The sequence below is a fragment of the Dipteris shenzhenensis genome, chromosome 5 (genome assembly GCF_047967505.1).
Source record: "Dipteris shenzhenensis isolate YYH24624 ecotype China chromosome 5, Dip_SZ_1.0, whole genome shotgun sequence".
Lineage (NCBI taxonomy): Eukaryota > Viridiplantae > Streptophyta > Polypodiopsida > Gleicheniales > Dipteridaceae > Dipteris > Dipteris shenzhenensis.
Genome location: NC_141600.1, coordinates 54261316 through 54287880, shown reverse-complemented (window position 1 = coordinate 54287880; position 26565 = coordinate 54261316). Strand labels below are relative to the sequence as shown.

The following is a 26565-nucleotide window of genomic DNA, read 5'->3' as shown; positions in this document are numbered from 1 at the left end:
CAGCACAAGGTCCATTAGGACCCGATCTTCCCTCCAAATGTGAGAGGTGGTATTTTATTACTGATTTAGTAAAGTGCAAAGAATTGTGCTTCTTGAGAATTGAGGACATGAATAAGGCTATGCTCGTAAGAGCTAATAATTCGTTCTTGGTTGTAACTTAGATAATATTGTGACATGGACTACAACCATACAAATTATGATACTTCGATCTTGCATCCAACTTGTTTATCTCTATTGTAATTCTGTATCTTCCCTTGCATCAAGAACATGCATCACAGAGAGGAATGTTACAAGAATTTGAATTGAAGCAAGTATATCTAGGGCAAGGAAAGCACTAAAAAATATTTCTATAATTTTACATAACATAATTATTATAACCACATATAGTGTGGGCGGGTAGGTGGTGCGCTTCCTTTCCCAAAGACTTATAATCCAAGGGAACAGGCCCTTCGTCCCTATACATCGAGATTGAGAGCAACAAAAATATTAGCATCAAGTAGCACCACGATAGGCTCCATTCTTCCATTGGAAACGCTTGCTAGCCTTAGAGCTTTCCAGCAATTCTCTAAGTGGCTACACTGCAAGGTCTCATGCATCTTATGTTCCTCAACCTTCGATTGATACTGTTGCCTTGATCTAGATCTAAATAGCCTCCTAATAGCCCATATTTAAAATCCACTCCCTCGGCCTCTCTTGTCGCATCTTCAATTTCTACATGCTCTCCTAACAAGACTTGTTTTATGGATTAGTATTCGAATAACTATTCTGATCATCAAACTGCACTCTGATTTCCTCTCCCTCCGGATGACCACCCGCCCTGCTTTGGAGTCAAGCCAAATTATTGCAGTCAGTCAATGAACCAGTGCATCTCTGGCTAATTTGCAATTGCGACATCAAACCATGATCTTTAGCTAGAAGCTTTCCTGCTTCACGCACCTACCCTTGACCTTCTTTGAATTGCATAATTGAAACATGGGAACGTGCCTCTGATGTGGTCCAGCTTCTCAAAAACAGCATGCTCAGTGCAAGCTTTGAAGTGATGGTTGATTGGCACCTTGGGAGGCACACCCCTGAGAAGGCCCCCACCTAAAATCCAAAATTGTTGCTTTCAAAGAGTCGAGTGCCCTGAGAGGGCATTATAGGCCCTAGCCATGCACTTGGTGCATTGGTTGTGTAACTTTCTATTCATGCTTAGCACTACGCCCTTGTTTGTTGTCCTCGTGCATAGCATGACAAGCATAATGCTCTCCAAACTCCTATACATTATAGGTGTAGCTCTACTATGATCAAGGCTTTGCCTTGAAAAGCATCCCTGACTAGGCTAGGGTGATTGTTAGCTCTTAAAAAGGCTTGTATTTTAGTGTTAACATGTTTGGCAATAAGATGTTGTAATCCAAACAAGCTGCGTCTAGTGTTCAAAGTATCAATGCATATATATTGGAGGATTCTCTTCATTAAGGAAAACTTGGTGTTGAAAACATTGCTAAGAAGCTGCTCCAATCCAATTCGCACTCAAGTGAGCAAATTGAAGCCTTTATTGGCATATTCAGGGTCTCTTGGGTTCTACCTGGGCTTTAGCCTAAAATGAGTGGCCAAGAATCCATCGCCTTGTGTCAATGTGGACTCTTTATTGACATTCAAGCTACAAATGTTAATGAACTTCCAACAATTTTTATGTTTTCTTTGTGTGAGAGGGTTCTTTGCCCTAGCTTTGCATAAAATGAATGAGTTTGAGAGTCAAGAAGGGGTCGCTACCTAAAAGAATAAGGGTTCTCTACCCTGACCTTTTAGGTAGTGATCCCCACCAATGAGCATGACAACCATAGCACCTGCACAAAAAATAATAAAATAATTCGCACAAGTTGCTTGGAGCCTCACTGTTGCACAGAAGATTTGATCGCCATAACCTCAAATACAAGGTCATTATGAAGGAGAGGGATCCGTTTTTGCATTTGAGCAGAGCATGAAAAGTTTCTTCAATTGTGAGTGTGGGTTAGTGTATTCCCATCAAGTTGCTAGTGTATAAACGAGTGCAACTATGTGAATGACAATTTTACGATGTATGATCATGGAAGTTTTCTCTCTTTCCTATTTAGCTTTTCTAAAAAATCAATAGAGCAAAAAGGAAAAATAAATATAGAGTCAAAAATAAATCACAACTTAGAGCATCAGATTTTTTTCAAGATCAAACTTTAAGTATAAGATTGTAACTTGTGGCTCAAGGAGGGCTCTAAAAAATGAAGCATGCTGTTTGAGAAACCATGCTCAACATCATGTGATCATATGTGTATAGCACTAACACATATAGAGTGCTATAAAGGAAAGGATTAGATGCCCTAACCCTAACCCTAAATGTATATATTCTATATTTTCAACTAAATCTAGTGTACAGTTAGTCATTTGTGGTGTGCTCTCTAGATGTGCCCTCTCTCCTCATCTCCACTCTTCTCCTCTCCCCTCTTCATATTTTGTCATGGTATCAGAGCATGGTTCTCCCTTTTGCTGAGGCACCATCCTTCTTCTGAGAGCGAGAGAGATCGAGAGTGATTGAGACTTCTTTCATTGCATTGATGAAAGATTTCTGTTCATTCTACTTTAAGAAAATTTTCATCCACTCATTCTTCTTGAGTGTTTGTGAGAGATAACATTCTTCTCTTGAAAGATTCATGAGAGGATTTTCATTGAGAGAGAAAGGTTGCTTTACATTGTGTTGTGAGAAAGAGAAAGAGTACTTTATTTGTAAGATATTCTTCCCTTAACTGAGAGAGATATAGGGAGAGAACTATTCTTTTTTTAGAGAAACAGGGCGACTACAATGACCTGGAACAAGGCTTAGTCTCGATGACCCTATTCAGCAAGCAACTAAGCTACTTAGTCTTGAAGCTAGAAGGTGGCTCTTAGCAGCCCGTTTTGCAACAAAGGCTACAAGCAAGGCTGCCACCAATGATATCATGAGATTGAACAAGAGGCTGAAGCGACTCTATCAAAACGAAGCGAGACTACCAGAGGTGAGCTAGGACCTAAGCTCCTCCACATGGGCAGTCAACTCACCTTAGAGCCAATGACATAGGTTGCTAAATCTGCTAAGCAGCATTGACCAGCCACTGATAAGACTATCCAACCATGCAGCTGCTCTGAATCTACAGGTTGTGCTATAGCCGACCTCACTGCTTAGCCCAAAGCTCCAAAGTGCAACTTCCATGACCTTCTTTGTTTTTGAGGTAGTTTTCAGGAGTGACATGCTCTGCTCCACTTTAGCAGGCCTGAGTGAGCAGGCCTAAGTGAGGCATCTTTTTTGGCATAGCAACACAAACAGCCAACCTTAACTGCCAGCAGCTGATGCCCTGCTTCAACCGTCTCCACGCCAAACGACTCAGTCTTCAACTGCACCCACAATTGCTAGAAATGAGCCCCGTCCTCATAGCCACAGAACAAAGCAATTGACTATAGAGCTGCCACAAACAACTAGACCATAATACCCAAACGACGGATGCGTTGCAGTCGCGGTTGCACGTGAAATGGCTCCAAGCTGTCGGCCAAGCTCCATCCGACTCTCTGCCATAGCCAAGGCCAATGACCCGACCTACAACAGACTCAATGATCACTCCAAGTAGCAAAGAAAACACCGCCATCTCTAGCCGTCGCCAATGAACATATCCCAAGGCTCTCCAAGGCACCTCCAACGACACTAGCCAACCACAACACAGATAATGGCAAGGCATAACAACTTGCTCCAAGTTGACCCTCTAGTAACTGATGCACTTTCTTCACCAATCCACAACCAACGTGATCCACAACATAGGCACCTCCATGTAGCCTACCTCTACAACCTTAGTCTCGACACACCAGCTCTACAACCCTCACAGCTCTTGTAATGACCTCGACGGCCCATCAATTCGCCGATTGACTATCCTAACTGAATCTTCTAAAGATTTTGGCAAATCTCCACATATTCCATCGTGCCCTATCTTCTCTTTGGTTGGTCCTTAAGGCAACATGTGGCAGTTGGGCTACCACCTCCAGGTTTGGTGTAAAGAGTGCCATGTGGCACCTTATCCTTCCAAGCCACATCAGCACAATTGACACATAAGCGCCACATGGCAGTCACCTGCCACATCATCTTATCTTGACACGTTAGCATCACGGTCCACGCTACCACATCATCATGTCCACGTGGACTCCCATGTCACCACTGACACCTCAGCAGTCAAATGCCATGTCATCATCAGTGCCATTTGGAATAGCCCCAACTAAGCACTGCTACCTCCTGCCAGGCACACATAGTCCTTGCATATGCACAAACCTACCACCTCAGCATAGGGCTTCACAGGCACAACCCTTGCTAGTCACAGTTTCTCCATATGAACACAATTGCCACATCATCATTTTTTACCCTATTTGCCCCTCCACCTAGATCAAGCTGTATCTCTTGATCTAGGAAGAATTTGAGGGCGCTCCAAAAAGGAAAAATGCTTGATTTTTCATGTTGTATGCACTCCTCACATCACATGTACATTTCAAAGAAAGTATCACACACTTTTCAGCCTCAATGACAAATCCACTTCCTACACACACATCAGCCTCTACATTGACGCATCTGACCTAGCACCTACAACAAACAAAGAAAATGAATTATTTGCTGCTTTTTCATTGCTCTACGGTTGGTCTAGTTCTAATTTAGAGTATTTAAGATCATCCATAGCAGAGAGAACTCCAAAGCAGCCAATCGAAGCCATGCCAGAAATTTCCTAAATAGTTCCTACTCGATGTCAGTCCCTTCACTCACATGCGGTTTCACATCATCACATTACCTAGAACCTGACATTCCACAGTTCAGTGAGTAGACTTCAGAGTGTTCATAGACATTGACCAATTGTTCCATGGGCGGATAGCACATGATTTGATTTCACACACACATGCCATCATTGTAAAGCCTATTTGGCTATTTTTTGGCATTATGTAACATCATTTCAAGCCTTGTAAATCCTCTTGGCTATTCCCAGCATCATTTGCCACAAGCCTTATAACAAATTTGATTATATATTGTAGTTCTATCTTCACTGATTGTTCCGATTTCACTTGATACAGTCAGTGTTTTGCAATTGATTTAGATAGTGATTTCACAAACACTTTGAGTACATTTCTTGCACCATGTCTACAACTAGCAACCTCAATTTGGAGGCATCTGCTAAGTTAGACAACTCTAATTATGGCATAAGGAAATACCCAATGGAGACCATTCTTGTACTTCAAGACAAATGGGAGTATCAATGGGTCTACACCTAGACCATTGGACGATCCAACCAACAGTAGCTCTACTCCACCTATTATTGCAATACTAGCAAGCAAGATCTCCAGCTACACCAACAATGATAGCACCTATAGCAGATCCTACCATTGCCTAAGCATTGGCAGAATGGGACAAGAAAGATAAGTATGCATATCATCTGATCAAGCAGAATGTGCAAGATGTCATGCTAGGACAGCTCAACACTGTTAGGACATTAAAAGAAGGATGGGATATGTTCGTACCTCTTTATGAGTCCAAGAACACTTCCAAGATTCTCACACTGAGAAACCAGATCAACCAGAGTTTCCAAAACAGCAACGAAACTGGTCATGCTTAGGTACTCAGGATCAAGGATTACAACAATCAACTCGCAGTAGGAGAGACCATGAATCCCGCATAAATGGTTCAAGTCATCCTGAATGGACTAGGAGAGGGATACAAGAATCTAGTCTAGAGTATTTGCCATCCAACGACAAATTTCGACACTGGAAGAGCTCTAGTCAGTTTTACTTGGTGAAGAACTCAAGACGCAAGCCATTCATGCATGCAAAGGTCATTCCAATGATCAGCTTCAGATAGCAGAGGGAAAAATAGAGGCAAATGTAGATCATTCCAGCGGGTCTCGGCATCAAAGTTAGTATCAGCATCAACATCATCCTCAGCAACATTAGCATCAGCAAAGAGGAAATCATTCAATAGAGGAAGATTCCAAGGATGAGGGAATGCATCCACCAACCTGTCAAACATTCAGTGCAACTACTGTCATAAGTTTGGACACTATGAAAGAGATTGCTGCCGCAAGAAGCAGTAAGACCAAGAAGCAGTACGGTCAATCCAGCAGCAATTGAGGGAATTTTCGAGGTCGTGGTGGACATTCAAGTCACTATCATTATGCCAATGAACCTGAGAATATGTTCCTTGTAAGCAACGAAATGCAGAAGACTGAAACAATGTATCTAGACATTGACTAAAATTTGAAAGGGGGATTCAGTTATATCAAGTCGGTCAACTAGATCAGGATCCTTATGGTACGTCAACAACGGTGCATCATCTCATATGACCAAACATCAAGAATGGTTCACAGAGATGAAACCATTAGAAGGACAGAAGAATATCATCTACACGGTAGATAATACAACGAATCCAGTTCAAGGGAAAGGCATTGTCCCTATGAACAATTTCATTGGTACGAAAGGATTGATGAAAGATGTACTCTATCTTCCAAAGCTCAGCAAGAACCTCTTGTCAATAGGTCAAATGGTGGAACACAACTACCGAGTAATATTTGATGGAGATGAATGCATGATCAGAGACAAATCCAGAGGATACCAGCTAGTATGAAAAGTAGTCAAGGAAGGACGCTTGTTCAAAATGCTAGCTATAGTACCAGATTTGTACGCCATGTCAGCTCAACTGCAACAAATGCCACTTTCCGCAAAATGGCACAAGAGATATGGACATGTCAATTTCAAAAGCTTGATAGAGCTCAAAAGTTAGAATATGGCAATTGGAATTCCAAAGCTTCAGTTTCTTGGAAAAGTTTGCAAAGCATGCTGCTTCAGTAAACAAAAGCGAACCAATTTCGGCAGAAGCACCTCTCAAGCATGAGGTATTCTTGATTTGATTCACATAGATGTATGGGGTTATGCTTAGACCCGCAGCATCAATGGTTCACTTTACTACTTGACTTTCATTGATGACTAAAGCACATATTGTTGGGTCTACTTTCTGAAAGAGAAATCTGAAGTCTTTTTCCAGATTTCAAGAATTCAAAGCCATGGTAGAAAACCACACAGACAGAAAGATCAAAGTCATAAGATTAGATAGAGGAGGTGAATACATGTCTTCAACATTCATGAACTTTTGCAGAAGTCATGGCATTCAAAGAAAATTCACTTGTGCAGATACTCCTCAGTAGGATGCAAGAGCTGAAAGGAAGAATGGTACTTTAGCAGACAATGCTAGAGCAATGCTGATTGAAAAGAATCTTCTGAATCAGTATTGGACAGAAGCAATAGCCACTACAAACAACTTGCTTAATCGGCTTCTGACCAAACACATTCAAGGTATGACGCCTTATGAAGCATTCACTAGACACAACCCACGCATTATGCATCTTCGCATATTTGGTTGCATGAGCCAAAGATGCAACTGACAAGCCATAAGTGCAAGGATAGCTTCATCAAAAAGTGGAAACAAGACTTAGCTGCGGAGTCCAACATGAAAGATCTTGGACTTATGCACTATTGTCTTGGTATTGAGTTCTAGAGAGATTCAGATTGCACCTTTATGACCTTATTTCCTTATTTGATCTTATTTCCTAGTAGGTCGCATAATTCCCAAGTATTATTCTTATACAAAGCTTCCCATCAAAGACTTATTATTCTTGTACAAACCTTATTTCCTTATTTGACTAGAAGCAAGGATAGCTTCACCAAAAAGTTGAAACAAGACCTATCTGCAGAGTTCGACATGAAAAATCTTGGACTTATGCACTATTGTCTTGGTATTGAGTTCTGGAGAGATTCAGACACCTTTATGAGTCAGCTAAAATATGTTGATAGTCTCCTGAAGAAGTTTCACATGGTAGATTGCAAGATTGCAACCTTTTACAAAAATTGGCCACAAAATTGGCATGGTAGAAATTGGGTGACTTTTGACAAATAGTTCAGGTTTGAGGGATGCCTCCAAGAGTTGGAAGTTTCTTTGAGGATGGCTTTTATGTGCTTGAGGTTGGAAAACACTCGAGTTGCAAGCTGCAAAGTTAATGAGTGTACAGAACCTCTTTAATTGTCTCATTTGAGATTGAATTTTCCTTTATATATAATGTTTATTTCATAATTAAAAAAAGGCCACAAAATTGGGCATTCTACCCTTGGTCCACGCAAGGTGATGGATGGCCATCCTAACTGATGGATACAAAGACCTCAAGAAGGCTCTTGTTAACAAAGGGTCCTTACCATTCATGATCCAGTTGGGTCCTTGAGGTTACCTTCCACTTGGGTCTAGGATAGTGGATTCCTTATTATCCTACTAGGATATTATTTACAAAAATTGTTCAATTTTTCTAGCCTAGAATGGATGCTCAAATGTAAGGCCAGCATGCTCCAAGAGTTGATGGGAGGTCAAAAGCATCCCCTACCAGTGTGGCTCTCCATCCTGCACCAAGATAGAACTTGGCCATAAGTCTTGATTTTTGGATGGTGGCTTCAGTTTTCCTCCATACTTCCCTTGTTACTTGATAGCTCCAAACTTGATGGCAGACAAATTTCACGGCTTTTTTACATAGCGGTAAGAGCAAGCACACCGAGACATGCTTGGCAAGCTTACCTCTCACCTGGAGCCATTGATGGATGGCTTTCTAGAGTAGGAAGCTAGCCCCCGCGACCAGCCTTACAATGTTTCTAGATCTCCATGAACTTTAACCTCCACCATCCAAGACTCCATCTCAAAGCCCATTTTCAGTTTTGCTTTGAAACAAGGGATTGATCATCATCCGGTGATACACCAATTTGGCAATAATCTTTTGGAGGGGTTCTTTCCAAGTGCCCATTGATTCACTCTCTAGGTGGTAGATGCGACATAGTTTGAGGGCTAGGATTGTGGAATTCTTTCCAAGACTGGCCAAAGAAGATCCATCTCTCCCTCGCTTAGTGATGAGTAGCTCACTCTTTGTCTGGGTTGCCAATTGGCTTTATGTTGATCCCATACATCTGCTCAAGACCTCACCCCTTTTTTGAAGAGGCTTCAAGCTCTACTCATGTCATGCCACACAAATGCTTCACTATTCTTTCTAAAGGTTCAACTCCACCAAATGTTTTTTGCAAGGCTGGTGTCTCCCCTCAAACTGCTTCTACTCTTCCACATCAACAAACCCACACATATTTTCCAAGATTTTACAAGCCCCGCAAATAAGATTTGAACCTATAATGTGAATGGGAAAATCCAAACAAAGGCATTTGTACGACGAGAGCCCTAGCCAAGAGCTCATGCCATGACTCTTCCCCCTTTGAATGAGCCGTTGGGTGATCTCATACCTAGGGGGCTTGGCACCCAAGAACTCTCGAGAGCCACTTAGAGATCAGTGTTCCTTAACTGAATGTCTGGGAGATTCATCCCTCCTTGTGCCTTCGAGGATTTTAAGGATTCCTAGGGGATGTATTGGATTTTTTTGCACGCTCGCCATCTTTAGCCCATTAGAAGGCTTGGAGGAGTCTCTCAATTTCCACCAATGAGTCTTTTTGAAATTCCAAATATAAGACATGTATATGGTTGAGGTCGTGGATTAGAAAAGTCGATCTAGACCGGGCAATCATGGTATAGCAACTCGTCGATGCTAAAACAAGAACTCCCAGAAACCACTAGCACAAGGCACTAGAGAAGACAAGGATCTTCAAAGCAACTCATTCCATAGAACCTGAAATGTGCAATGCACCCAAAAGAGGCCTTTACTGAGGAATCTAGTAATGTAGCCATCAGCAGGAGGCATGTCACATCGTGCAAGCTTGTCCATGGATGGAACCCTCCCAGTGAAGATTCAAGAATAGATATGATCCTTCTTTCAAGAGCCATGCTAGCTCAGAAGAGTGTTTGTCTCTAGACTCAAACCACTCATGTCTTGTCACCACCTTTGGACAACAGGATACTCTTACTTGTAGGATCTTCTTACCTTCTTTGTCGAGCAAGGGTGGAAAGCCTCTTCATATTTTTGTCTTCCAACACTTTCACAAAGGAGAGGGTATCTTGCCTCCTTTGGGAGCCTAAAGCTCTTCATTCTTTGCTCTAATCAATTCAAAGCCATTCTTCCTACTACCATCACTAATGACCCCTTCCTTGGGTGAATCTAGGCTGACATTGTCATGATCAGATCTCTTCAAACAACGCCAAGCTTCCTCACCATCCGTCAAACGTGTGGGTGGCATGCACAAGGAGATCAAAGAAAGAGCTCACTCTGAATGTCCAAACCCTCTCTAAACTTGTTTTCAATCGTAAACCCTAAAATTGATGATGTCTATAAAATTGGGCTTCTTTGGAAAATTTTGGGAAAATACGATCAAATTGGAGCTCGTTCATCAAGATGAGTTTTGGACTTTCCTCAATTTTGCCGAAAATTGATTAATTGAGGAAGCTTGCATACATAACAAAGGCCTCCTCCATAAAATTGAAGCCGTTATCGACACATTGAGGGTCTCTTGGGTTCTACTTGGCCTTTAGCCTAAAATGAGTGGCCAAGCATCCATCACCTTGCATCAATGTGGACTCTTAATTGGCATTCAAGCTGCAAATGTTATTGAACTTCCAACATTTTTAACGTTTTCTTTGTGTGTGAGTCAAGAAGGGGTTGCTACCTAAAAGAATAAGGGTTCTTTGCCCTTGCTTTGCATAAAATGAATGAGTTTGCGAGTCAAGAAGGGGTTGCTACCTAAAAGAATAAGGGTTCTCTACCCTAAGCTTTTAGGTAGTGACCCCCACCCCTAAGCATGACAACCACAGTACTTGCACAAAAAAAAACAAAATAAGCTCTAATCGAGTATGACGACTCTTCAATTTTGAATCAATAGTCCATTTATTCTCTATAAGGGCAAAATGCTTCTCTAACTTTGTCAATCACATCTTTTTGTTTTGGTGTCATTGCCCTATATTTTGGGGGGGGGGGCATTACTCTATTTCATGACTTTATTGATGACATCTTTTTTTGGTAGTCATTACTCTCTTTCTATCTCTATACAGAACACTCTTCTCCCTATCGATATTGAGTTAGATGGATCTGTTCTCATATTGAGTTTGGTGTTAATGTAATATTTATGTTCCATGTCCTTTAATGCAATCATTTTGGTGCAAATTGATGAAGGATAATGAATTGTAATAGGAGTTAGGTTTAATTCAAAAGGATGATTACCATGCTATATGCCAAATAATCTCGTTAATTCTGAGGAGAAACCAAAAAGTAGGCATGATTTTAAGGATGCATATACATATCTATTCTTTGTGAGAATTAAAAGGACTCTAATTCTCTTGTTGTGGGTATGAGACGGACTCTTCTTGTACGTGCTTTAAGCAAAAAACTAAGACTTTCAATAGATTGGAAGAAGGGGGGGAAGCATTTGACATCTTAATGAAAATGTAGAAGAAAATGCTTGGGAACCCTATGCTAGCTCATGTTCCAAATGCGTGTTTCTTGTTGTTTAAAATGGAATTTGAGTAGCCTTTTTTGTTTAACAAGTTTTTTTGCTCAATTTTGTCTCCTTTATCAATTTTCCCATTCTAATCCAAAGAAATGTTTGAGGATCATATATTTCTATTCCATTGCATGCTTTTGATATCAAAGTGTATCTCTAAACTTGAGTTCAAATTGCTTCTTAGGCTTTTTCCATTTGCATAATCAAACCATTTCACTAAACTTTGTCGAACTTACTTCTCCAATGGTGTCTTTATGATTCACATAGTTTTATAGAGGATTAAGGAGGGTGAAACTACAATTTTCTCTTTTCTTTTTTGTGTCACCTTCTCCCATCTAAAACTCTTTTCTAAGAACGTTACTTCAATGAGATTGCATGGTAAATTTTTGTCCAAATGGATTTCTTGACCATGTCTATGATTAAAATATTTCTATAGAATATTATAAGAGGGTGAAATTGAGTTTTCTTCCTTTTTTTGTGTTGCTTTCTCATATCTAAAATCTTTTAAGTGAACATTTCTTCAATGAGATTGCACGATGTCGATGGTAAATGCTATAAAAGCTCTTGAAATAGATTGTGTAGGTGGACTGCTTGATATATTAGATATAGGTGATGTTTAAGAACCTAGAGGAAGAGAGCAACAAATGTAGGCATGAATTTTCAAGATGCAAATTAATACATTCTAGAACATAGAGCCTTACTTAGTACATTCTCGAACATAGAGCCTTAATATATTCTAGAACACAAAGCCTGAATTAGAATGGGCAACAGAGGAGTAGGAGGTAAAAAGTTGGCTTGCACTTCATACCTATCAGTGGAACAACAGAGATAGGGTGATGGCCATGGATTTATTAAAATCCATATTTTGATATCTAAAGCCTTAACTATAAAGCATGACATATGCTCTAGCTTTAAATTATTAAGAGCAAAAATTTGAAACTTATATAGGCTAATTGAAAACATGAATTACATTTGCATATCAAATTTAGATGACTACATTTTATTTGACGAATTAGGTTTCCATAGAGAAATTAGATGACTGCGATGAAGATTATAACAGTGGGCCGATTAGTTTAATTGTGGGCTGATTGGTTTAATTGTGGGCTAGTTGGTTTAGTTAGAATTTGCTAGGTTGGGCCACTTTCCCTCTATGAAAGTGGCATGATTAGACGGTTGAGATTAAATCTCCACTAACCTTGGACCTTTATATTAATGGCTTGCATTCTAGGAGCAACGACATTGAAAAGGGAGATGCAATTTTGGTGGGCGTGGATGCAACACACCACTGGCGCTACAATAATGATATGCTAAGTGTTAATCATTTTTACGCATTTTAGTGGTAGTAAACTACTTACTTTCATTAAAAAAGTGGTTAATGAATAATGATATGCTAAGTGTTGATAATTTTTAACTATTAAGTGGTAGCTCAACTACTCTTACTTTCATTAAAAGAGGGCCATGGTGGTTTGTCACCATGTTTCCCCACAAACCCAGAGGGCTCGGTCAATGGTTTTGTGGGAAAAAATATTTTGTGAAGCATTGAAGGATTGAAAAGGACATAAAATCCACATTTTCACCGACATTATAATATTTAACATGGGGGATTGGTTTTTCCCATAAAAATCCTTTTCCCACCATGTCATTAGGGCTTTAGCACGTAATTCATTGTTGCAATGTCAAAGTAGTGTTTAAAAAAACCATTTTTCTCAACAAATCACAAAATTGGGGGTCTAAAAAATGTGAAGGTGTTTCTTGAGAATTTACAGATTTTAAAAGCTAAGATCTAATTGAATTGCCTTAAATTTTGTAGATTTTACAAAATTGAGAAAAAAATATTTCTTAGAGGTGAAATCTAAAATATTGCAAGCTCATTGTATATCTTCTTGTAGGTTCCCTCTCTATCAAAGGCATTATGTTATATAGAGTGGTCACAAGAAAACATTTTTCTCAACAAATCACAAAACTCTTGAGATGGTGCAACTCAAAGATAACCGAATTGCCTGAAATTTTGGCAGATGTGACAAGTGAGGTAGGTCAAAAATGCGGGAGGTTCATTGTATGTACAGGGAACGAGGTTTTCTCTGAAGTGCCGACAAGCGGAAAGGCATGAGTGGTGGCATGAAAGCTGAGTGAGTGGGAAAGGCTTGCGTTGTGGGAGCAATGATCTTTGAAAAGGGGAGGGGAGAAAGAGAGAGAGAGACAGAGAGAGTGTGGATGCCACACGCCACTAGGGCTTTTGACAAAGCAAAGGGGTTGAGGGAAGTGTGGAGGGCACACGCCAGTCCAATGTGGATAATCTACGTGGACAGGCATCGCGCCGTTGATTGACAGAGTGGATTCATCCACGATGGACCACTCACCGTCATCCCTTCCAAACTTCATATCTCATCAAAAAAAGCCTCTGCCTTTTTCACCAAAACATATCAAAAGCTTCTCTTCTTCTCTGTTCTTCTTCTTCTTCTTCTCCTCCTCATCAACTTCTTCTTCCTTCCTCGCTTTGCCTCTGCCTCGTCCATCGATATGCTGCAGTATTCCTACCATTCCTCCCTCCGTCTCCACCCCCATCGTCCCTTCCCCCCCTTCGCTCCTTTCCCCAAACGAATCCTTCACCCACCGCTTGCAAGCCTTTTGCCCACTTCGCCCGCGCCCCCCTCCTCCCCGTTCTTACTCAGCCGCTGCTCCAAACGATCCCGTGATGGGCTCCTTTGTCGCCCCAGCCTCTGCGGCTTGAGTAGGTCGCCGGTCAAAGCGAGCCTCCGCTCAGATGCGCTTCAAACGGGCGAGATAGCCCAGAAGGTAGGAGCTCTACTGTTTCCGGTAGGACGATTCGTGGGCGTTGAGATTGATTCTTGCTAGCGTAGTGGGTTAAGAATGGTGGTTGCGTCCTAGCTTCCTTGCCTCCCTAAATTCAGAATTATGCCATTTTCGTTTCTGCTTCCATTCAGGTGGTACAAACTGTCCTCTCTGCAGCCCTTGCCTTTGGGCTTGCCCTGTATATTCGTTCAGGATCCGCAATTGCTGGCACTCTAGTCAGTCTTCCTGGTGCCAGTCGGGCGGCTGCTGCTGCAAGCAGTCGGACGGATCTGTTTGTAAGTGCTTGGATGGGACTCATGGCCGGTTGTTTACATACTCTGACAGGGCCTGACCACCTCGCCGCCCTAGCACCTTTGTCAATAGGGCGAACAAGACTCGAAAGTGTAGCTGTTGGGGCCCTGTGGGGCTGTGGTCATGATGCTGGGCAGGTGATGTTTGGCATTCTGTTTTTGCTGCTCAAGGGCAAGCTACATATTGAAGTCCTCCGCACATGGGGGGCCAGAGTTGTTGGCATGACTCTTCTTACAATAGGAGCCCTTGGGGTGAAAGAGGCACAAGCGATACCGGTACCAGTTTTAGCTGCTAATGGCAGTTCTCTCTCCACTATGTTGCCACCTTCAGAATCTTTGAAAGGAACCAAGAAGAAATTCGGCTTAGCTACATTTGCCACAGGTATAGTTCATGGGCTGCAGCCAGATGCACTAATTATGATTTTACCAGCGATTGCTCTGCCTTCTCGTTTTGCAGGAGCTGCCTTCCTCATCATGTTCTTATTTGGGACTATTCTGGCAATGAGCGGCTATACTGCTTTTATTGGGTCTTGCAGTCATGCCCTACAAAAGAGAATCCCGAGGATAACAGAGCACCTGACTTGGGGATCTTCCCTTTTTGCTATTTTCGTGGGAGCTGCTATTCTTCTTGGGGAGATATTTGGGTTGACCATATTTTGATCTAGATGAAATTTTTCAGGAAGATGCCAGCATCCCAATATGGAAACTCTTGCGGGAAATAGCCTCGTATTCTAATGTTGGACTGCAGATGGAGATTAGGTCTTCTTCTGCGTGCTGTCATGGTGACCCAATTATATATTAGCAATTCCCTTGAAGAAATGGAAGTCACTAATTTTCTTGGTTCACAATAGCACAATTCTTGACAGTTTTTGCGCTATGAAAGCTCCTGGAAATAATATATGATTTTGACAGACAATGCCCTGCATTGAGATTCTACAGGGGGAGCTCCAACAGTAGGTCAAGGCTTCATGCTTGCAACATTTGGAAGTTTAATTGCCTGAAGGCGGAACTTTATATGTGAATAGGGACTAGCCTTGTATGGTTTCAAAAGGAAGGGGATGCTCTCCTTGAAGATATATGCTTCCTTCTTAACTTGTAACTCTTTTCTTTGTATACAAATGGCAAATGGGGATTGCAACTGTACACTTTCACTCTACGGTGTTTCCCTCCTGCTTTATTCTCAGTCTATCTAGAGAAAATTATTCCTGAAGGAAAAGGGGACATGCCAGCGTCGTGATATAAAAATTCCAGTGTGCGCAGTTTGTATCCATTTGAAACAGATCTTATTTCCAGTCAATTAATTTCTTCATTCGTAAAGCACAAGTCGTGACTGTCATATCACAGCCCTTGTTTTCTGCACTATGTGAAAGTCTCTATTTTTGGCATTGCCCGCAGGCAGCGTTAATGGAAACGTTTGACTTTTTTAAAGGTTATCCTAGCACTGACGTTTGGATACTTTACATCTTCCCAGGGAGATTGAGCTCTAGTAGAGTGAGTTTCTTTTTGGGAGAGATGCAATTTCTTGCCCAGCTTGATTGGCATGGTATTGGTAGCATACTAGAAAATTTGAAAGCTGTCAAGTATTGGCGGAAGAGCTAAAGACCAACTATAAAAGGAGATTATTTCTAGATCCTTTCTCACACTGCACCTTCCTACTAGTCGTGAACATTTGAAAAACTGTTTACGCATGCAGCATGACCGTCAAAAACTAGTTTTAGTGATGGTTGATGCACGTGGCACTTGCGTTGGTGCCGTTCTGGAACATGAGGGTACTGCAGTAGCATACTTTGCAGTGTAAGAAAACAGGTTGCGATACGGGTCGTCCCTGAAAATAGGTGGAAATCTTATTTTCTTGGAGAGGTTAAATCATTCAAGTGCTCTTACATCTCATCAAAGATCAATATATGGAGTTCTATTTTCGAACTCAGAAAACTAGGAATAAATTAACAATACAGCCCCGCTACATTGAGAGAACAGTGGAGGGCAGTTGCAAGGAAGAGGAGGGGTGGATGAGTAGAGCAGAGGGATGGGGGCAACGAGAGGGTGGAGAAGGAGCAAAATGGGGCAGAAGGTGCAGGGGGGAGGATCCGTGGGGGGTGGGTTGGATGGGAGCAATGGGGGAGGGTGGAGGTAGGGAGGATGAACTCTTGTGTGACGTGCCTCTAAGAAGTTGCCTATGACTCTTAAGTCCAAAGAGTGAGTGTATAGGATGTCCTAAAGGGGCTCTCTTTGACTACTTTCCCTAGGAAGGGGACGCTAGTGGAGGGCTTTTACTCGCCTACTTTGTCATGGTGCATGTGGCACTCTAATTCTTTAGAGTGCTCTTGCCTGGCTTCTTCCAGTCTAGCCTGGTCTAGGCCTCTCAAGAGGCTCCACTCAAGGGGTTTAGAATCTTGTTGGTATCTTGCCAACTGCCTTGTTGCGCTTTGTCCTATTGGCCCTGGCAAGGCTGCAAGTGGCTTGGGCCTTGACCAAGGACATGCCCTTGTAGGTGTGCCATCTACCTACAATGCAAGCATTGGTGACCAAGGAGGCAAAAAACGTCAACCCTTTATCGAAGCTCTCCTCGATCTAGTTTCTTGATGAATATCGGTCTCTGGGTGCTCAACGGTCACCTTGAGTTGTGGGACTCTATCATCTACCAGAACCAACACTATTGTTGTTGGCGAGGAATGGGGGAGGGTAAGGATAGGGAGGATGAACTCTCCCGTGACTTGCCTTTAGAAGTTGCCTATGACTCTATGGCACTATCGCAAGCGGATGCGTCAGAAGGTCAAAGCAAATATGTCCCTTAGGTGCATATAGGACATCCTAAGGGGGCTCTCTTTGCCTACTTTCTCTAGGAATGGGAAGCTAGTGGAGGGCTTGTACTCCCTTGCTATGTCGATGGTGGATGTGGCATCTCTGGCTTCTTCCAATCCAGCCTGGTTTAGGCCCCCTCAAGAGGTTCCACTCAATGGATCTAGGAATCCTGTTGCTATCTTGCCAACTGTGCTGTTGGGCTCTATCCTATCGGCCCTGGCAAGGCTCCAAGTGGCTAGGGCCTTGACTTACCCCCAACAACTAACAAACACTGACCAAGGATGCCAAAACGTCAACCCTTTACCGAAGCTCTCCTTGATCTAGTTTCTTGATGAATATCTTCTTTAATAGGGTCTCTCGGTGCTCAACAATCACCTTGGGACCCTATCATTTGCTAGAACCCATATTATTGTTGTGGGTGGGGACTCTATCGATGCGCTAAAACAACTTGTCATGGGTGACAAAATGGATTGATCGTCCTTTGGGAGCCCCAAGAAGCAAGGCCCTTGAGGATCATGGCACATGGTGCATCGTATCTATGAAATGTGATACCATGGAATGTGGGTTGAGAAAAATGGGGCTATGCTCCACCAAGGCGATGAGGGAGCTCAATTGGAGAAGATAGATTCCTCTCCCATAGATGGTGACATGTTGGATGTGCTCACTGTCTAGGGTTAAGCTCGTCGAGATCCAACTGTGAACTTGGCTCCTCGTAGGCGTGAGGCTAACTATACGGCCCACCAATCCTCTGGCTTGGAGTGATAGAATTGTGTTCTTCACTTGTGGTTGCCCTCCATGGAAAAAGCAATCCAAATGGATGCGCGAGTCAAGGGAGCTAACATGAGAGCCAGACCAAGAAAACCAAGAACAAAAGCTAGGATTACTACTTGGAAGGGGAAGAAACATGTAGAGAAAAAGAGGGAAGGGCAATGGAGGGGTGGGAAAGGAAGAAAGGGAACGAAAAGGGATGCTGCAAGAAGAGTAACCCAAAAAAGCGGGCTCCCAAAAGGAGAAAACTTGAGCAAAACATGGCCTGCTTTAGTCTTCCACTTGGTGGCCTCATTAGTTTTCAACCAGAGAGGTAGAAATGGCTACACCACAGGGAAAGCAGTAGATGAGAGGAAAATTTTCTTCAAACCACTACTAATGACCACAAGCGGAAAACCCGTCGACCCAAGTGCCATAGCAATGGTAGGCAAGGGGGACAACGACCACCCCAAGACTACCTGTAGTAGCCTAATGGCTATGTGGCAAGGGGAAGCAAGGTGTGCCAAGCACGCAAGGTGGAGGGGAAGTGGGAAAATAAAATGGGGGAGTTTTGTGAAGAAGGCGAGATGCCATCTTGAAAATATCTGAGCCGATTCCAAAAATAAATCTTTTCCAACAAATCAGTCGCACCCACCATTTGAGAAAACCTAACAAGGAATCTACATGAGATACCATCTGCAAGTCTGTGTACTACTACTAAAGATTAGATTTTTGCATCTAAAGCTAGCCTTAAGAGTTGCAAAATCACACACCTTCTTAATGTCTTTTTTCAAGGCTGCCCAATCCTTCTTCTCCAATCTTGTGCTATGACCATTCAACTCACCTTCCGCCTTCTTGGCCTGCTGAGTAGCTTTTCCTCCCCTTTGTCGACTTGGCTCGCGAGACTCGAGAGTTCATTGGATGGGATTCTCATCTTTTTGCCCCCATTTGTTCTTAATATATCCTTTTATGTATTCCTCCCTTCGGTCAACACAACTAGCCTTTCGTCCATTTCTAAAACCTCACATTTGGGTATCTTTGCAATTATTAAACACTTTTGCCCCCGCAACCTCACGCCCATGAGATTCTCAAGTGGCTCCTCTGGGTTTGGTAGTGGGTTCTCCCTTCCCGCCATTGGTACACGTGGTGAACCTTGTCAAATCACTTTTGTAGTAGCTACACCCTCATCTCATCCCTGTGCTACCTTCTAGATAAGGATGGGCTAGTTCACCTTCTCTTCGAGGGCATCACTCACATAATCTTTAGTGGTGTGGGGCCCATGTGAATGAGACATCCCATTAACAAGAATAGAAGGTTTAATTAGTAGATAATGGGAGGAGAGGTTGAGGGAGTCTGTACTTTTCATTGATGGGCCTACTCCAACGTATGTATGCCACTTAGGAAAGAAAATCTATGGATAATTAATTGTATACTAGCTGATCATGTATTGCATTGTCCTGGTTAGATTGAGTTCGGCAAAGTGTGTGCTTTGCTTGGCCACCTATATTTTGCTCAGTTGATATTCCACCGTGTCTAATCGTGTAGTGCATTGTTCTATCATATTGTGTGCATGCTTGCCTAATCATCATCCCTCGCTTTTTTATTTTATTTTTTCCCCTTCATCATCACTCAACCCTCACCGACCAACTGCCCTAGGATCAGTGGGCATAGGATTGGGCATAGGATAGACCTAGGCAATGACCGAACACACACACCCCTCACTCATGCACATGTTCAACCATTGAGCCAGGCGCCTCATCATCTCCCCTTGCTATGCCTCATAGTTCTCCCTATTGTATCATTTCCATTGTGCTTCATCCGTTCTTGTTCTACCTTGCTCTGTTCATATTTGGTTGGGGCTATTGTTCTCTATATTATTTCTTGAGGGAGCAGCTGTGTAGCCAAGCAGAGGTGAAGCATCATGGAGCATCCGTTGTCTATAACGGAAGCATCCAGTGTGGCTGATCCAAACAAAGCTACAATAGTACTAGAACGTGTTTGAGGGGCCACAAAAACAATTCTATTGTAGCAGCTGGATCGGTTTTGTGTGGCTAGAGGTGTTTCTACTGGTCCCATTAGACCCTATGGATGTTATTGTGTATAGAGACCTCCAGTAGGTGTGAAAGGTAGAACCAAAGGAGGCTACATCTATGACTCGGTGTCTTAGGAGAACACATGAAAAATGCAAAGTAATGAGAATTCCATGGAGGAGGAGAAATTGCACCCTCTGCCTTTACTAGATGCTCCAGAGACCGATGCCTGAGGATAGTCGACGATGGTGTTGATACAGTCGATGTGGGAGAGGCTCATGGATGCACCCAAATGTTTGGCTCAGTTTGTTGAACAATCGGGTGCATCCCACGAGCATGTGGCTTGCTTAGAGCAAGAAGTTCTGGCTATCAAAGCGACTCATTACAAAATGTAAGGCCAGAGAGACGGGTTGCCAAGCTATTGATAGATTGCCCACTACATAGCAACGAATGGAAGCCTTAGCTCAAGAGTAGTGGAGAATGTTCAGGACCATATTACAAAAAATTATGCTCCACCTAAGGGGTTGCTCACCTTTTAACGTTAGCTCTAATGCTATATATTTTTTATTTGTAGATTTGTAGGATACATTGTTTGCATAAAACCAAAGTTATGTGACCACTACCTAGAGCAGATGCGTTTGATCTTAGAGTCGGGTTATAAGCTAACTACCATCGTGAACCATTTGACAAAAGTCTCCCTTCAAATGTGGCAAGCAAGGCTCAAATGGGAACAAGTAAATTTTTGCAGAGTGGTCCTCGATCGGATGCAATTCGGTCATGGAAGCCACTAGGTCAGTGTCCAACCTTTGGATATCCATCAAGGTATTGATCCAATGTTTTCAGTACTTGTAAGTAGAGTTGGCAAAGGCCAAAGCGAACGGTTAGTAGCCAGTGGTAATCGAGATGTAGCCCACGTATTAACCTATTTGATGGGAGACTTATTTGTTGATAATGCCACATAACGAGTTTGAAAGGAAAATTATTTGGCTCTGCAATGGTCATAGGACCATGTCAATGATGAATTTATAGTGGTACGATTGGCAACCAAGGATGATTGGGCAAAACACGAGAAGGAAGTCAATGAGCTCAGGGTCAAAATCCAACCTCCTTGCAAAACCATTAAAAAAAAAAAAAGTGCCCAAGCCATGGTCTTGCCTCTTCTTGCCCTTCACATCCATGGCATGTCTTGTGTAGAAACATGAATCATCTTATTTTGAATCCATAAAAGCTCCAACAAGAATTTATAGCAGTACAGATCCAAATCACATACTTTCAAAGGAAACCAAGAAAAGCGCTTATCATACCATAGCATACTCCTCCACTTCTTCTTGGTCTAGGCCTAATCCACAAACCATCGCGACCATTCCACCCAAGGAGCCCTGCATTCAAATACCCTTGGCATCCATTTACACAATAGAGCGAAATTCTTAGCATCCACATCAGGCACACCCAAACCACCATTCTCTTTCAACATCTTCATTGCATCCCAAGTCACATTATGCCACTTCCTATTATGTCCATCCTCCACCCAAATAAAAGCCCTCAATGTCTTTTCCACCTCTAACTAATGACCCTTTTAAACCCCTAGATCGATGCTAAATAAGTCGTTGACACAGAGAGCACATGTTTCACAATGAGCACCCTCACATTCCAACCCATAGTGGTTCCATGCCATGCTCTAAATTTTTGCCAAATTTTATCCTTGAACTAATTAGATCTTTGCTTCAAAGCGATTCCTACCCCCAATGGGGCACCTAGATATCTAATTATCACCCCTCTTTCCACTCACTTCACTTGCAACTCAAACAATCACTCATGGAAGGGCCCCAAGTTGGAAGATCTAATCCCAATCGTCTTCTCCCAGCTACAAAATCGAAAAAGATATCAGACAAAATTTCCTCAACACGTTAATCATATTCTTCACACTCTCCTTATATTCTAGGGACAAAGCAACCATATCATCTGCAAATAACTGAGGGCACATATGATTACTAGAAGGCAACCTTACACCCTTAGTATCACCCAAAGCCACACCTTTCTTAATCATATGAACTAGTGGAGTAGTACAGATGGAAAATAATAATGGGGCTAAGGGACACCCTTGCTTCACTGATCTCTTGAGACCAAACGTACCCACCAGTCCACCTTCCTACAAAACTCAGGAACAAAGCTAGGACCAAAGCCTAGCTTATCCAAAATAGCAAGTATGAAGTCCCATCTAAGTCTACCATATGTTTTATCAAAATCAAACCCCAATAGAACACATCTCTACCCTGAAGCTGCAGCAAAATCCAAAGTCCCTGACACATTCAAAATATTTTCAAAAATGTCTCGAGCCTTGACAAAGCCATCCTACTCTTATCCACAACTTTGGTACAAATTGCCCTAATTCTCAAAGCTAATGCTTTAAAAGATGTGTTTAGCATAGTAATTGGCCTCCAGTCCCTAACCTTTGGCCTATTTTGCCTCTATAGAGACAACTTCATTAGTCCCACATTCACATCCTTAGACAACTCCCCTCTCTACATTGCCCAATTCACCATCTTAAGCACCCTTAATCACACTCCAAAAAGCCAAAACAAACTTAGCAATAAGGCCATCTAGCGTGGTGATTTATCAGCTTCAAGGCAATCCAAAGCCTCCCATAGCTCTTACCCTGAGAAAGGTCTTTCAAGTCCAGCTCTTTGAGAAGAAAAAAATCTTTGATCCAGATCCCCCAATGTCTCTTGCAACTAGTCTACCCACACATTACCTTGAACCGATTCTCATCCCAGAATGCATGACAATTCTTTTCTAAAGACTTCAACAATGCATGATAATTATTTTCTAAAGACTTTAACAATGTGCCAAAATTCAGAGATCAAATTCCCTTTCAAATACATCACCTTTTCAATCGTCTCAACCACACGCTTCTTCTTAACCACCTAAAAGAAAAACTTTGTAAGGTATTCTCTTAAAGACAACCACAAAACCCTGCTGTTCAACCTTGCAGACTTAGCACATTCCAATTCTTCATTCCTTAGAGCATCCTCCATTTTGACCAGACAAGAAAGGGTCCATAGGATCCACACCTCTCACAAGGATCACTCACCCCTCTAGAAACCCTTACCCCAACCCTCTTCACCTCCTTACAAAACTCCACCCTCCTCTTAGAAGTCTCCTTGTCAAACTTAAAAGGGATGTCATAGGTCCTTCCAACTTCCTCAGGCATTGAAAAACCCCACCCAATTGGAGCATGCTTAGACAACCCCAAAAAAAATCAAATTCTTCCACCCATACGAGTGCTAAACCACCACCCCTCCTCTAACACATAAAACCCATCAATATGACTTGCACAAAAATCCATCCCCTCACGTTTATTATTCCAGGTGAACCTCCCAAGCCCTTCTAGTTCAAGTTCAAAGCAATCAACCAACCCCTTATCCAAACACAAACTCTCTCAAGCCTCTGACTCTCCAATAGAAATACCTCTCTCAGAATGAGAATGATCCTAACTACACTCGATCATATTCTAATCACCCCCCAAAATTCACTTATTGCAAAAAAACCAAGTCATTCCGCTCCTTCCAATACTCCTCTCTCACCCGAATGTCATTAGAAGAAAACACACAAACTATATTGAACTTAAACTCTGCCCCACACATCATTACATCCAGAAATTGACCTTTAGTGATAGCACCTCCCCCCCCCTACCGAATTCACTAACACCTCATAACCAATCTACTTGCAGGCTAGCTAAATTTTAGCACATTTGATCTCCTGCAACAAAACAATCTCAACATTCCATTGTTTGGTAGCCAAGACATATGTGTTTTGCTGAATCTTACCACAACAACCATACACATTGCAAGACACTACTGACACTGCAGACCTCTTCCCTTCCTCACTCTTGTTGCTATACAACCTTATACACATCCCGTAACAAATTAAATCTATTATCCTTTCCCCGTCCCATGCTCCTTTCCATATTCTTGATTCTCTTAGAGTGACGCTTTGACGAGGACTTTGCAGCAAGCAATTCTTCTAGCATCTTTGCATCCTGAGGCTTTTTTTCCAATAATCTTTTCTTGTGGCTCTCATCTGGTAGCAATTATTATGTACCATTGCAAACAGCAACCACACTCTCCCTAGGGTGCCACCACATTTCCTCTCCATCCCACCACTTTCCATGATTCATCTGCGGTACTAGAATCCATCGGCCTAGACAACTCTGATCTTGCATGTACCTTCCCTACTTTTAAACATTCTTCTAGGGCCCTTCAATTACCTTGCATGCCATCCAATCTACCACTAGGCATCGCATAAGCACCGACATTACATGAAATCTTTGCCACACCATGAGCATCAAGCTCACAACTAGCCACATCACTCCCCTTAGTGATTGATGTTCGATCCAACCCCGATCATGTCATCCATGCTCATTCCGCAGGTTTTTTGTCTTCTCTCCACAAGACAAACTTGTATTCTGGTCCTTGTAGGATAGCAATGAACATAATGACCTACTTGCTTACACAAATATTATATGCACATCTAGATATTTTGGAGTCTTCAGTTGCCTATCTCACTTTGGTCCAAACTCCTTCTTTGCTAATCCAAAACCGTACCAAGAGCATCATTGACCATATCAACTAACCTCCCTAGCTAAGCAGGCATGCTTGGAAACTTCACCCACATCAGGCAATCCTTGAATAGAAACTCATCAATACTAAACAAGGGAGACCACAAAATTGCCACAATATCAGCGCCAACAAACATGCATGACATCCCAAGAACATCATTACAAATTTCTTCTAAAATACACAGCAATAAGACCTTTCCCCATGAAATGGATAGCATAGCATTTGAACAAAATCTCACACTGGTATGCCAAAAGCTCTCACAGCTCTCCCACAGTAGGAACATGACTAGTAAAGAACAAGTATACATTGCCATTGGCAAGTTTTTTTATCTCAGGCCTACACACCGTTTTCTTGCAAATCCTTCTTGCTTGGCTCCACCTTATGCCTAATAACTTCTGCACACAACAATTCCAAAGCCTCTTCATTAGATAACTGTGAAAATCCCCCTCTTAGTTTTCTTGTCACCATTTCCACATACAAATACTGGCTCTCATGCACTGAGCTACCTCCCTTTGAACCATACCCTCCCACCCCACCCAATCCTACACCATCCTCTCATTCCCCTACATGCAGCCTGGCTTTTGGCCTCGGCTTCAAATTCCTCACAATCACCTCACACACCACTTCACTTCCTCAATCAAATGATTATACATCAATCCACTCACATCACTTTCCTTCTCACACCTCCTTCTCTTCCTTACTACATTGAAACACTCACAGGATGAGACATGTTGCACATGCATGTACACACCACCCTATGCTCCACTCACCTCCAGGACCAATCGCAAACCATCACTACTTTAAATTTTTCATGCAAGGATCCTTACTGATAGTTTTTACATCTTGATGGTAATAAACTAGCAAAGATACCTTCTTGTCTAGTGGCTCAACCATGACCATTAGCAACTACATCATCTTCCTCTGACAATTTCTACACTATTTGAGGCAAAGTGCCACACAAGTGTAGATGATTTTTTTATGAAGATTGCTAGACAATAACAAAATTTCCATCTTTAAATTTTTTGTACTTCTTGTGAAGTTCAATTAGTGATTACTCTATGATACGTAAGACACATTTGTAAACCAAGCCAATGCAAGGACTATTTGGCACAAATATGCCAAAATTTGTAGTAACTTTTCAAGTCCCTACATTTTGGGCCAAGTGATAAAGAAATTTACAATTAAACTTGTTTTGGACAATTAAACTTTGTAGAATTTGTATTGGGAAGCGTTAGATGAATTGTAGCTTTCGAAACTATGGCTCATGAACATGTGAATACTTCAATTTTGTTTGTGCAAACTTAATGCAAGAGATTTACTTTTGATTTACTAACAAAAGAGTGCCATATTGTTAGGGAAACTTATGCAACATCATTAAAAATTTTCCCTAACTCATAAGACTTCCATTCATGATTCACAAATTCATTTGAGAGAATATAAGTTTGAGAACTTTGCAATGCACATATTATTGTAAACTTTGCAATGTGTCATACAAGAATCCATTTCCATTGATTTAACTATGTACTTATAAAATAGCAATTTCATTTTGAAAGGATGTTACAAACATAAGTTTTCTTAATGTCAACATTGAGCTTTTTGTTATATCTTCAATATCGTGGGAAAAAAAAGGCCTTCACAATAAAAGTCTAAACTTAACAAATACAATGCAATTGTTTGCTACTTCTAGGTTGAGAGCACGTGATTTGGAGAGGTTGAGTTCTACGTTTAGCTAGCCCAAGGTGATGGTAGGGGTGGAAGTAGGAGTAGTAGCATAAGCTAGGGGGGAAGAGGGAA

The 26565-nt window shown here is 41.9% G+C and overlaps 1 protein-coding gene across 1 annotated transcript; it reads left to right on the top strand.

Annotated features, from left to right (window-relative positions):
- Positions 1-13897: 13897 nt before the first annotated feature.
- LOC147902206 (chloroplast protein FOR GROWTH AND FERTILITY 2-like) lies at positions 13898-15759 on the top strand. Its single transcript, XM_087374697.1, has 2 exons — positions 13898-14265; positions 14415-15759. Exons 1-2 carry the CDS (start codon positions 13990-13992, stop codon positions 15231-15233), a joined length of 1095 nt encoding a protein of 364 aa, XP_087230823.1. The 5' UTR covers positions 13898-13989; the 3' UTR covers positions 15234-15759.
- The last annotated feature ends 10806 nt before the right edge of the window (positions 15760-26565 follow it).

Coding starts and splice junctions, on each gene's coding strand:
- LOC147902206 (XM_087374697.1), top strand. CDS start 13,990: ATGCTGCAGTATTCCTACCATTCCTCCCTCCGTCTCCACCCCCATCGT. Junction 14,266..14,414: donor CGGGCGAGATAGCCCAGAAG/GTAGGAGCTCTA, acceptor GCTTCCATTCAG/GTGGTACAAACTGTCCTCTC.